The 13,285-nt window shown below is 47.5% G+C and overlaps 1 protein-coding gene across 1 annotated transcript in view; it reads left to right on the top strand.

The window, feature by feature from the left end:
- Positions 1–415: 415 nt before the first annotated feature.
- The window catches only part of TWIST2 (twist family bHLH transcription factor 2), a 45,952-nt gene continuing 33,082 nt past the window's right edge, over positions 416–13,285 (top strand). The window contains exon 1 of the mRNA XM_013948503.2: positions 416–1,148. Coding sequence (XP_013803957.1) covers positions 630–1,112 — 483 coding nt within the window. The 5' untranslated portion in view covers positions 416–629 and the 3' untranslated portion in view covers positions 1,113–1,148. The remainder of the gene's footprint in view (positions 1,149–13,285) is intronic.

Genomic DNA, 13,285 nt, shown 5'->3' with positions numbered 1-13,285 from the left:
CCCAGCAACAGAGCTGGGAGTTACCCCTTGGCCGGATGGGACCCCGCTCCCAGAGCCGTGTGGAGGGGCTGGGAGGCACGTTGCAAAGTTTGCAAGCACTCCAGAAGCAAACCGGCACCCCAAAAGCCCAGGCAGGGGGTTGCTCTGGAGGGATCCCTTCCCCAGCTGCAAATCCTGACTCTATCAGGGGCAGGTGGGGGGTGGGGTGGGGGGACGGTCGCAAGCTATCTTTTATTCGAGGTGCATTCCCAAGATTTTAGTTAAGTGTAACATAAAACTGTGAAAGTTTAGCAGGGGAAAAGCTTTCCTCCCACTGACCTGGCCGGCCAATCAGAAGGGAGCCCCGCACCTCCCTCACTTCTGACAACTATTTAGCAACTGAGCTCAGCTAAAGTTTCCAAAAAGTTAGAATAACTTCCTCTCTCCAAGACCTCAATTTTTGCACAACCCCGTCCTTGAAATAAGAGCCCTTCAAGCAACCTGGAAAACGTTTGGTCAGCAAAAAAAAAAAACCCTCCTGTTTTTCCAAAGGATCTGTCTCAGGAATTTAAAGCACATTTAAGACACACACACTCACATAACATAAGGAGGGGGGGAAAGTCTCTTCCCCTCCCCTTCTTGCAGAAAGCATGGAAGAAAGTTCCAGTTCTCCTGTTTCCCCTGTGGATAGCTTGGGGACCAGTGAAGAGGAGCTGGAAAGGCAGCCAAAGAGATTTGGCAGGAAGAGAAGATACAGTAAGAAATCCAGCGAAGATGGCAGCCCCAACCCAGGGAAGAGGGGGAAAAAGTCTAGTCCCAGCTCCCAATCTTATGAAGAACTCCAGAGCCAGAGGATCCTGGCCAATGTCAGAGAGAGGCAGAGGACTCAGTCGCTCAATGAAGCCTTTGCAGCCCTGAGGAAAATCATCCCCACCTTGCCCTCTGACAAACTCAGTAAAATCCAGACCCTCAAGCTCGCGGCTAGGTATATAGACTTCCTCTACCAGGTCCTACAGAGCGACGAGATGGACAGTAAGATGACTAGCTGCAGTTACGTGGCTCATGAGAGGCTGAGTTATGCCTTTTCAGTGTGGAGGATGGAAGGAGCGTGGTCCATGTCGGCCTCACACTAGCCACCGCCAGGGCAAAGCAAATGCATCTGCCGAAGGGTAGGTACCTCTTTTGTTTTCCCAGCTTGCTGCAGCCTGCATCGAGGCGCTCCAGGTCTCCCTGGGTGAGGGCTGGAGTGGCCAAAGGTTTCTTGCTGACCTCGTCTAGATGTGGGGCTTGGCGTGGTCCGCGATGGGGGGCGGGGAGGCAGAGGGGTCGCTGAAGCGTTTCGGCCGTGGACGGTGCAGCAGCAGTGCCTGGGCGAGGTGGGATAGCTTGGCCGGGGCTGGGGCCAGGGCCGGGGCCGGGACCCGGGCCGGGACCGGGGCCGGGGCCACTGCCGGGCGACGGGGCCGGGGTGCAAGAGCAGGCCGCGGACCTGGCAATTAAGCGGTGAGAGCAAACGTGGCCGGCCCCCTCCCACCCCGCTGCCCCAGCTAAAACTCAAACTGAGAAGCTCCCAGGGATGCGAAAGTCAGATTTGCCCGTTTTGAGAAATACCAGCGTGTTTCCCCTCTGCTGGGATGGGGGGGCAGAGAGGGGAGCGGCGCTGAAAATCGGCTGGCAAGGCAAGGCAAAGGGGGGGAAACCATCGCCGCGTGAAGTTTGCCGCAAAGTGTTGCTTTGGGGAAGGGTTTTATTTTTTATTTTTTTTAAAGAGGAAAAGGCAATCGGTAAAACGGCCTGCCAAGGGGATCCGAACCGGCTGCTGCTCGGCTCGGAGGGGCGGCCGTGCCCTAAAAACCCGGCGCCGAGCACGCCTGCATCCTCCGCTCGCCCCGGGGCTGGCGGGGGGGCGGGACGTGGCGGGCCTGGAGGACGCGAGCGGGGGTCGCCGACGAAGCCCCTCTCCGCCGCGGTCCGGGCTGCGTTGCCGTTCAGAGAAACGGCCGGCAGATGCTGGCCGCCCGCTCGCCCGGGCTGCGCCTGCCTCTCCCCCCCTTCCCCCTAACGCCACAAAAGGCAAACGGAGACAGAAAAAACTCTGTCCAATTTTCAAACTGTTCAGTTTCCCTTCCCCAAAGTGCCGGTAAATTTAAGGCCGGCGTTAGGCTTTTCTAGGCTGGAGCGCAGTTTCTGATTTACTCTGAGCGCTAAGCTCTTCCTCATCTTTTTCCGTTACCAGAAAACTACTTCCTCTTATGTTTCCTTTTTAATGTGCTGGGGGGGAAAAAAAAAAACTGTAAAAAAACGAAAAGGCCTTTAATAACAACCTCACCTCAAGCTAATTAAGCAGACCAGCTCTGCATTATATCAGCCAGAGTTTGCATACATCCAGTTGTTTTCTTGGGGTCAGTACATAAAGCAGACCCCGGTAACCTATTTCACACAAGAAATGCTGTTTACAGCTGCAGGACAGAGTTACCTCGAAAGGGAAATTTGCTGCCCGTAACATAGCGCATGATGCAAAATGAAATAATTTCATCATGCAGAGACTCAGTTCCTTAAAGACGAAAAGAAAGTTCATCCCAGCCCATTGGCCAGTTTTTTTAAAGAGGCAAATCCATCTTTGTTTTATCAGCAATAAATGGCCCAGTTAACAGCCTTCACACAATTACCATACGTTATTTGAAAAAGCCAAGAAGTGTTCAAAAAAGGACTTACTGCTGGTGTAAAATGCAGAGTTAAAATCATTTTAGAAACCACTTTAAGCAGACGTTTCGCTTGCATCTTGAAACATTCTGCATTTTAGTGCTGCAATAAAAGTTTCTTTGCATTCTTCCAGGAAGCCCCCAAAAGATTAGTTTTTTAAAAAAATTAATTGCTCTATCCATTGCATGCTTTCAGGAAATTAAAACTGTCTGCTACTTCATTTTGTTTAAATAGGTGACTCTGCTGCCTTGGTTTTTATGGGTATTACTAGCGTTACTATTTTTTGCATGCCGTGCCCTAATTTCAACTGTAAAAAGCCAAAGTCGAGTCACTTTTTCAAAAGATAAACTCTCCGTTTATAAAAGCTAATGCCTTTTCCCAGGCTAATCTGGCTAAAAAAGCTGCAGCAAATAGATTAAAAAAACACACACAAAACCCAGGCTTCTTGTCAAAAACAGATGTAAAATGTCCCAAACACATATTTCTTCAGCAGTTTAGATTGGCTGAATACTGAAGTGCTGTGATGGAACAATGCATTTATTCTGTTGTTTCCTAAATGATGTGCTGCCATTAGCCAATGATTTTTTTTTTAATCTATTATCTAATATATATCTGTTCCTCTGTTTCACACAGTACTTTGGGGGCAAAAACTGCTTTTTAAACCGTGTTTCAAATTCACTATCAATGGAATTATTGCTAACACTGTTCTGACAAGGTGGATGTTATATGTGGATCCTCAGAGACGGCTCCTTAATAAAAGAAATTCAGAGCGGCATTTCGGATTGCATGAAAACCTACGAAATAAAGCCAAACCTAGACATGTTTTCCGTTTGCCTCGCGGTGAATTGATATCTGGTATCTTCTGCAAAATTCAGCTTCCAACCAGCTGGCTAGAGGTGCCTTTTTACTTTGCGTTTGCACTCACGGTTAGGGAGCACAGTCTTCCCTTGCGTAGCCCCAAACCCCCAAACTTTCCCCGCTTGCCTCTCCTTTTTTGTGTCTGTGTGTGCATGCACACGCGTGCGGTCGAACTGTTGAAAACGTTGTTGACAAATGGCCTGGTGCGGTGTGGTGGGGTGTCAAATTCTATCGCTTATGGCAACAAAACTTGTGTCTGCCAGCAAAAAATGGGCGAGAAATGCACTGAAATGGGCACATATAGTCAGCTGGTGTGGCATGGGATTCTGCATGCATCTGTCCCTTTGGAAGGAACTTTTGCACACAAGAGGGATCTGACTGTGGTCCGGATGGCAAAAAAAAAAACCCTTAGGAAACAGCTGTCTGAATTTGGGAGAGCATCCTGCATTTCTTCGGAATCAGCAAATGCCACAAACTTGGGGTGTGCTCTGAGCAACGGGGTGAGTCCCGTTAGGACTGTATTGCCATGAAGGTCCTCCCTTTTCCTTGGGTTTTGGAAAGAAATAGGCAAGGAAGGATTTCTCTATGAAGGGGCAGTCTTTGCCGTTCAGCCGAAAAATCAGAGCAGCTTTTTGATTAGAAAATCAGAGCTCTGGGAACTGGTAAAATGCCACCTGGCCTCCACAAATGCCAGTAGGTGACTGTTGCTCACTTCTCTGGCAAGGAGAGGTTTTCCTATTCTGCTCTTTGTCATTAAAGACAACTTACTCCTGTCGCTTCAAGAGGAACAGGCACAACTTCTCACTTTGATTAGTGTACCAAGTGATAGGATGTTTCAGCGAATGTCTGAAAGGCAGGTCTCCCTGCATCTTCTTTCCCCCCATCTCCACCTCCTCACCACTGGCACCTGTGCCCCTTACCTTGCAATCGCCTTTTTTGTCTTCCTTCGGGAAGTTCAAGATACTCTAAACTGCACAAATATCAGGAAAACAGAAAATACGTATTTCCTGTATGCCACTTGGTAAGGAAAAACAGTATCTAACCAGGATGCCAGGGACAGCAGGAATAAAAGCCAGCACGAAAAGAACAAAACCGCAAAAGCATCAGCAAAGTGTAAACCACGATATAGCATTAAACCCTGGGGCCATACGACAAGTCGGCCAGCAAAACCCATTTTCCATTTGCACTATCATCAGTGGGCTTTGTGATGAGCTGTTTGCATTCCACAGGCTGGTACTTCGATTAATAATGCCTTTGCCATCTTTTTGCATTTTGGGAGATGGGTATAATGCACACATGCGAGCTGCAGCATTCTTACAATTGTTCCTTAAGAGTTCTAGGGCTGTTTGCAGAATAAAACATTAGCATCCTATTTCATTTTGTCCTTAAAGAAGCAAACAGATGCTATCTTTGCTGGCCCTGGGAACAACCTAATTCTATAGTTTATGAGAGAACTACAGTTAACTGGGGGTGTTGTGACACTGGAACTAAGCCCTTTTTGTCCCCAAAGCCCTATTTTTTTTTAATACGCATCCTTAGAAAATGTAAATATGTTTCCTTGACAGGAAGGATTGTAAAGTTTGGTATTTACATTAATAGGTTTATAGCGGGTTTTTTTCATCTCAGTGCATTTAAAAGCCCAGCAAAATGCATTTTGGATCTTCTGTTTACGTTTCTGTCTTTTCCTGGGAAAGAATAAATCTGTTACACAGTGTACACCAAATGCATAGCACTCAGCCAGCAAAAGCTCAAATTAAGAGACCCTTGAAATAAAGGGTGCAAGGAAAATTCTCGAGAGAAACACAAATGCAAAAGACAAATCTGCTATGGAATATATGCACATAAACTAATTACCGATTGTACAGAGTTAGAGACATGCATGGTGGACAGAAATGCTGGATCAGAACTAAAGGACCATTTAGAAGAGCAGCAAAAGCATGTTATTACTTAATCCGCTGGAGCCAGTGCTGTGGTAAAAGTCCTATCGTGACAGATGTGCATTGAAGGGTCATTAAGGGAACAGTAAATGCATACATTTTAGCTAAGTAGACCTAATTTGTCTCCAAATTAGTCATCTCCACACTGGTCGTCTGTGTGGAGTAGCTCCAATTTTAAGAGCTTGCAAGCTTCATTATTAAAACAAAGGGGAAGATTGCAACTCTTTCTGAATACTGCCCTTTGCATTTCTTCCTTCAGCATTTGTTGGGCATATTTTATATAGGCATAGGTAGCGGCAATAAATTAGCCTTGAAGATCACTACAGCTTCTTACAGAGCCGGGACAGATCCTGTAACCACAGCTGAAATCTCTTTTGGGGACATTTCTTGTCACTCTTTCCTCCTGGCAATATAATTATTTTTATAGCCGTAGTTCTGAGAATCATTTCCATGTGGTTCAGCAAGACTTTGAAATCTCCAAGCCTGAAACCTACAGAATTTATGTCTTGCTGCAAGCCATAGGAATAGTTTGATGAGGCCATGAACATGTAAGGGAACGCCACCACAACCCAGAGCACAAAGCAAGCCTACATGTAATCAGGGAATTACAGCTGCCGGTCAGGGAAAGCATACATTTTTGGTAGCTTTTTTCCCTATCCAGGCTTCACAGAAGAGTAGGGGGAAAAAAACTGATTAAAAAAACTGCTGTGCCATGAAAAATGTGCTGGGCCAGATTCTCTGCTGGCTCAGAGCAACCTTGCTGATACTCGCTAGCTGATGATCCCATCAGACATCTCAGTGGGTTGCTCTAAGTGACTTGGAGAGTGCTATACACCAACACTTATGATTTACTTCTGAGGCAAATTTGGATGTGAGGAAAAACAACAAGTCCTCCAGCGGGATCCTAACAGCATCATGCTAATTAATGATTAGGTCTCAAGAATTAAAGCAGTAAAAATATTTGCCAAAAAACCCCCCAAACCTCTAGGCACCCCAGCGTTAAATTAGATTTGTAGTTGTAGAAGATGACCACTCAGCATCAAGAGCTGATCATATACAAATAACAGATTAACTCAGCCAGCCAGTAAATCAAAGCACAGCAGCCTTTACCCTCATACCTGTCTCTTTAACCATTTCCACCCCAGGGACCTCCAGCCCCCCAACCAGACCTTGACAATTGCAGCGGATCAACCAAGCCAGTGTTCAGGTTCAGCTGCAACATGATGGTCTTTCATTGCATTGGAAGAATAAAGCTCCAACTCTAATTAAGCATTATCGTGTTTTGTCACCATTACAGCCCTGGTCCTACAGCAGGGCTCCTCTGTTCACAGAAGACTCCTTGTGTCGTCAAAACTGTCCGATCAAAGCCAGCTTTTGCAATACGCTTGTCCCTTCTTCAGGGCTCACTGCGTGCCTTGCGAGGGGAGCCAGTCTTGCCTTCCTGGTTCCACTTTGGTGGGACTTTTGCTGGAGTAAAGAGTGCGGGGCAGAATCCTGTTAAACTGAGCTAGTTAAGCAGAAAACATGCTGTTCTCCAGCAAACATTCCGTCAGCGTTTTGTTACGCTCTTCTCGATCTCCCTGGTACTGCTGGTGCTCATATTTTCTCTGCATGCGTGTGTACAGGCATGTAAGGAGGGACCAGGGTGACGCTAGTTCTTCTGGATATGCTTCTCCTCCTATATTACAGCAGGACTTTTGGGGGGAGTTTGATTTTAATTTTTTGCACAGTTTCTCACTCATAGAGTTCACTGCCTCCAGGCTTTTGGCCTTCAGGAAAAAAGGAGCATTTTCACTTACACAGGGCAAATCCGCCTTTCACCCCTGAAAATCAGTTGTCACATCGCGGGAAGCAAGGTTAGCTGAAAGGAAACCTGGAGATGTCAGGACCAGTCGTTGCTGCAGAGGGGTACACACGGCTTACCACAGTGGGACTCCGATTCCTGCCAGGGAGGCTTTTGGCCCAACTCCTACACAAATATTAAATAAACAACAACTGTTAAGTATTGCTAAAATAGGCAGCTGGGGTTTTCAAAGAGGTATATGGCCATTAGCTGGTCGATCTCTACGGATGGTCATTTCAGAATTCTGAGCCTTTTGGGGGGAAAAAGGCATTTTGATCTAATCATCCGAACCTCACCCAGGCAAAAAGCAGGGCTGTGCCTTGCACGATCACTTCTCCAAACCAGCCGTCAGTGGGCATTTTTCAATGTAAGCGACGCTTTCCATGCACAGTGCTTGGGTAGTTTGAGTGCAATCTTGCCGCTCTCAGAGGCAACCGTCACCATGCTTCTCTCAGGGACACCTTTGCAAGTGTTAAAGTAATTTGGAATTATTTTTTGGCTTCTGCGGTGTCTCTCTTTGCTAAAAGAGTCTCATTTCAGCAAGCTGTAGCGTAAGCAGCACCTTGAGATGTCCTTGCTGTCTGCTCAAGAAAGCAGCAACTAGACTGGCCTCGCTTTGCACAGCTTGCAAAAGTGATCAGACATCAAAAAGAAAATAACCCTTTTGCCCTGCACTATACATTGAGCTGGAAATGAGCAATAGTCCCTCGTCTCCCTCCCCTTCCCTTCTCCTCCTATGTTCTTCTCCTCTCTGTCTTTTAACCACGGCTTGGAAAGAGAAAGAAAAAAAAATGTCTACTAGTTCAGCTTGATATATATTTACTGGAAGAGGTCCAGTGAGCCTGTACTAGCTTTAATTGAATTCTTAATAAGATAGTTTGCCTTGTTAACTGCCACCCCCAAGAAGAAGCTTTAGCATTTCCTTAAGAGATATAAGACTTGCCAAACACACGCTCTAAAATATATGAATTAGGTTTCTGATGATTTTGGCCACCAGAAATCCTCATGCAGTAATTTATGTGATTATGCCTTCTCTTTAAGCTGTTCAGGCCTCCTTGAAAAATCATATGTTTGTGCTTAAATCTAAATAAACCTAATTGCTCCAGCTAGGAGAGATGGAGGGATCACAGCTTCACTAGGACTCCTGTGAAAAATCAGCTCATTGAGCTTGGAAAATCTGGGGGGTGGAGGGGGAGGGGGGGTTGGATGGAGCAGGGGAGCATATTTTATTTAGAGAAGTGGAAAGCGGCATTTTGCACTGCTCGGGGGATTCCCTGGCAGATTGGCATCCAGCTTGCCTGACACCATCTTCCTCGCACTCAGCCAGGGCTGTTGCGTTGATGTTTCCAGCATGTCCCGGACAGCCTGGACCCAGACAATGGCAATTCGAGGTAACCCCAGGGTGGGCTCAGCAAAGCCCCTGCAAACCCTGCTGGAGGCACAGGGGCCTCCTGGCCCGTGGATGCTTCTTCTCTGCCTTGTGAAGGAATTTAAACACAGTCTAGGACATTGTGTGTATTAGCTCCTTTATATTAATCTGGCAGAGGGATTACAAAGAGAGAAAATGTTTCACACTCGCACGAGCACAAGCAAACCCATTTAAGCCTGACCCTTATGCCACATTTGATGTGTACCATGAAGAAATCTAGCAGCAAGATATGGCTCATAGGAAGAAATTCCTGGTCAGGCGGGGAACCTAAGAAAATATTGTGGGGATATTAGAAAGAAAGAACAGACTCAGGAGACTTCTGAGGCAAACAGATACAAGTTTCCCTGTACCTGCTTATGATTTGCTGTTGGTCACAGGGTGATTTATCTTTAGTTGAAAACAAAAAAATGTTCTTAATGCTCCCGCGGAGCATGTGCCTTGGAAGTGCTGCCGCCCTCGCTGGCTGTCCCTGTGCTGTCTGCCTGCAGTGGGGTGCTCCCAGCAGCAGAGCCTCTGCGCTGGCGGCTGCCCGGGGACGCCAGGGGCACGGCGTGGAGAACGTCAAACCTGCAGGCAGCTGCTTTTGATAAGAGGGACAAACAGGCTAAAGCGTTTCGTGTTTGCAAATGTAGCTATCACAGCAGAGGGCCTCCAATGCAGCGCGCCACATCCCAGCATGCGGGAAGCCCAGCAGGCTGATCTAAGAAAAAGCTGTAAACTCCAACTCGGGCATTTGTATGGCAAAGACCCCAGAGGGAAAAAGGTGCCCTCAGGCTGCCTCGAGCAAGCGGCACGACCCAGAGAGAGCCGGGTTGTTGAGCAAAGCCTCAACATCCGCACTTTGCTTGCTTCTGCAGGGGTTGCTTAGGACCGCATGCCCATCCGTGGTGGGATTGCATTAGGAGGGCCGACAGCGGTCTTGCACTCTCAAGATGAAACCCTGCCGTAGAGCCAGTGACCCCGTGAGATACCAGGTGCCATGCCAAACACACCAGCAGATTCCCATCTTGCTCAAGGTCTAGAAGCAGCTAACGTTACCAAAGTGCTTGGAGATGCCCCCCCACCCTGTGCACGGGGGCAGACCAGGGTGTCGTCTTCCACAGTAGACCATTCCTAGATGCAAACAACATAGTCTCATATCAGCATAGCTGCAGACCCAGCGGGGTTCCTGGGAGAAGAATAGTTTGGGGCACAACCAAACCGTTAATCAGAAGAATTAGGACAGGGGAAACATAGTTTTTCAGTATGCCAAAACTCAGCTCCCCTCTCTTTGTCTCTCTCTGTCTTGCACGCTTCCTACCCCAATAACCAGAGCCGTCTTTATGCATTTTGAGCGATGTACGTACGGGTTCACATCCCAAGAGCACCTTCTGCAAATTCTTGCAAGCCATTAAATCTTCTTCTCCTCTGAATGCGCACCAACACCAGCCCTGTGGGCTGTAGCTGTGGGACGCAGGAGATCGGTGGGCTACCTCCGCATGGGGTGGGTTATCTTCCAATGAGAAGCGATAGAAATCAAACCCATTCAAGAATATTTGCAGGGGACTGAAAGAGGTGTTGCAGTCCACAGCAGCATTGCTTAGAGCACCAAGAAAACAACAACACGAAAATTTAGCAAGAAATTACTGAGACATAAAACGACGTGATAAAAGCAGACCAGATGAGATATATTGTCTTAAAAAAAGAATATATATAATTATAAAATATATTAATGTATATTTTTATGCATTTTAAGTATGTAAAATGGCTATTCTGCATGCTCTAAGGCAATTTAATATTTTGTCTGAGGAGCTCAGGAAATTTCTAATATAGCCGAGTCCATTTTGCTCTAATTGTTAGCGCAATGCTTCAGGCACGACCCAGCAATCTCTGTGTTCAAAGCTGTCTTCCAGCTCAGTGGGGTTTTATGCACTGAACAACCAGATATTTTGCAAGAGGTTTTTCATCCTTTGCCACGAGAAGGGCTGTTTAATGGATTCCTGTTATTACCAACACTAAATAATCTCTCTTTTATACTATACATGTGTCTGAAACGTTCATTGTTGGAGTGGGGCTGGAGCACAGCTGAAGGTCTGCTTTCTAACCACCTTCCCTGTAGGGAAGAAGCAAAATTGTGCTTGCACTTTGGTGCCGAGAGGTGATTCAGAACATCAGGTTTTGAGCTGCTCAAGCTGCAGTTTATGTCCCAAGCGAAAATGAGCTCAGGGCATCTTTTTCCAGTGATGAGCCCTGCCCTCGAAAATTTTAAACACACAATCTAGGGATCAAAATCGTTGCGATAACTTAACGCATGCGAGGTAATAACTCGTCACTGTTTTACGCCTTCATGCCGGGGAAACGACTGCGCAAAAGCACTGTAAAAAGACCTTTTGCTCCAAAATATATTACAGGTGGCCATTCTGGCCAGCAAATATCATTCAACTAAGGTGTGCATAGAGAATTGGGAATGTGGGACAGCATTTTCAGAAGTGAATCGGGAGCTTAAAATGCACTCATCTGCAATGCGACTGCGTTAATTTGAAAGCTTTACTCTTAAGTGTTTTGGTTTTGAGGGTTTTTTTTGTTTTTAAATCAGGTAATACTTTCACTCCCAATGGGTGGCAAAAAGTAAATATTTTAAGGTGACTCAGTTGACTAAGGGAAACACTCTCAAAAATACCTTCATTGCTCTTGAAAATTGTAGTCCTTTATTCTTAGCAATAAATTATGTCGGAATTAAAGAGCAATGCCTGGCTTAAAAAGTGGCAGTCTTCAAATGTATTTCTATCATCTCTTTTATTGTTCTCAAATAAGTCATCAGTGCACTTTATTTCTACTGTAGTTAGAAACACTTTTCATGCACCCCCACACAATGCATCAGAAGGTATGTTTATAAGTTCTGAGTATATTTATAAGATCTGCCCAGTCATCCCTGCTCCTTCAGAAAATAAACCTCCTGTTTACAGCACATGTTCTGTGCTGTTTCCTAATGCCATAATTTCCCCAGCCGTACAAATGGGTTGTGTCGCACTTCTGTTCCCCAGTGCAGTTTTTTCTTCATCTTACGTTTAACAGCCATTGCGCGAGTTTTCCGTGTGACGGAGCTTGAGCAACATTTGCATTTTTTTTTTTTTTTTACTTAAAATCTCTTTCTAGATAGGGCATCCTTAGACTCCCCCCGTGGATTACTTCTGCACCCCCACTGCACTGCTCTTATTTATTTTAGGTGACTCCTTAAAACGGCACATGCGGCCCAAGCATTTCAAAACCGCCGGCTTCTTGGTCGCTTCTGCTGGGCTGTGCCAGGGTGTTTGGTTTGCCGAACAAGCATGGCAAACTTCAGGGGAGAAACTTGACCCGGATTTTTCTGTCGCCCTCACTCAAATACGCCCCGCGCTTGCTAAGCGTGCCTGGACGAACTGCAAAATTGCCTGCCGAGGAACCCCAGTGCAAATGCATCTTACAGCGGTGCATTGATGTGCTTTGGGGAGGCAGGGGCTGCAGGAGGGCAACGCGTGCTACCCCGGCGTCAGACCTCGCCGTGCACCGGCTGGTGAAGCACCTGTCCCGCCGCAGCCTGCTAAGGCTTTGCGGCACTTAATGCAAGCAGGGAGTTAATTCAATAAAGTTGCTGGCCCCCCAGGGGTGCGTGGCGCAGGGAGGATTTTTGCCCTGAGGGCGCTCGCCTTTTCCAGCTTTTTTAACCTTTTACACGTGTGCCCCCCCCAGCCACCTGCGTCTGCCCCGTGCAAGGACGGGAAAACAAGCACGGAGCGTCAAACGCAGCCGCAGCGCGCGGGCCTTCAGCGGCACCTGTGGGATTTGCACGCCCAGCTCCAGCGCCTGGGGAGCTGGCTCGCAGGGAAGCGCGGCCCCCCCCCCCCCCGCTTTGCGGCGCGACAGAAGCAAAGTGCCGTCAGCCTTTGACCGTGCCTCCGCAGAGCGCCACGCTGGCCGGCACGGATTGGGTACCAGGGCAGGAGCATCTCCGGGATGCGCAGGGAGGAACAGATGCCTCTCCACCACCTTCAAAGGGCAGGGAGGTAACAGGCATCCTGGCATCTCCTAATGCAGCAGGAGCGCGCCCAGCTTGGGGTCCTCCGCTCCCTTGGCTGCCAGCGTCCCAGGGCTGCCGAGGGCTGTGACGCCACGAGACTTTTATCCCAGCAGGTCCAGAAGTTCTTGGAGGGGGCCAACAGGCAGACAAGGCCATTCCTCCAAGCTTAATTTTCTTAGGAAACTGAGAAAAAAAAAGAGAGAAAGAAAAATGATATTTGGCAGTAAGCAGAGGGTGGGGATCCCTGCCAAGGCCTGGACAGCTGTACCTTCTTCGCTAGCAAGTTGTGCGATCAGCCGAAGGCCGTGCTAAAAGCCAATAGGAGTTACCATAGCTGCCACATTGCATTTTGCTGATCCTCCCACTGGGAGACACCTTAAAGAAACAAACCCACCCTAACAGCTATGCGAGCGCTCATACTTTACAATGCGATCAGAGGAAAACTATGGGTGACCTCTTAGATGCTTTTTTTTGGTTTTGTTCCCCCCCCCCCCTCCAAA

Source organism: Apteryx mantelli, chromosome 6 (genome assembly GCF_036417845.1).
Source record: "Apteryx mantelli isolate bAptMan1 chromosome 6, bAptMan1.hap1, whole genome shotgun sequence".
Lineage (NCBI taxonomy): Eukaryota > Metazoa > Chordata > Aves > Apterygiformes > Apterygidae > Apteryx > Apteryx mantelli.
This window is presented reverse-complemented; position numbering and strand designations above follow the sequence as displayed.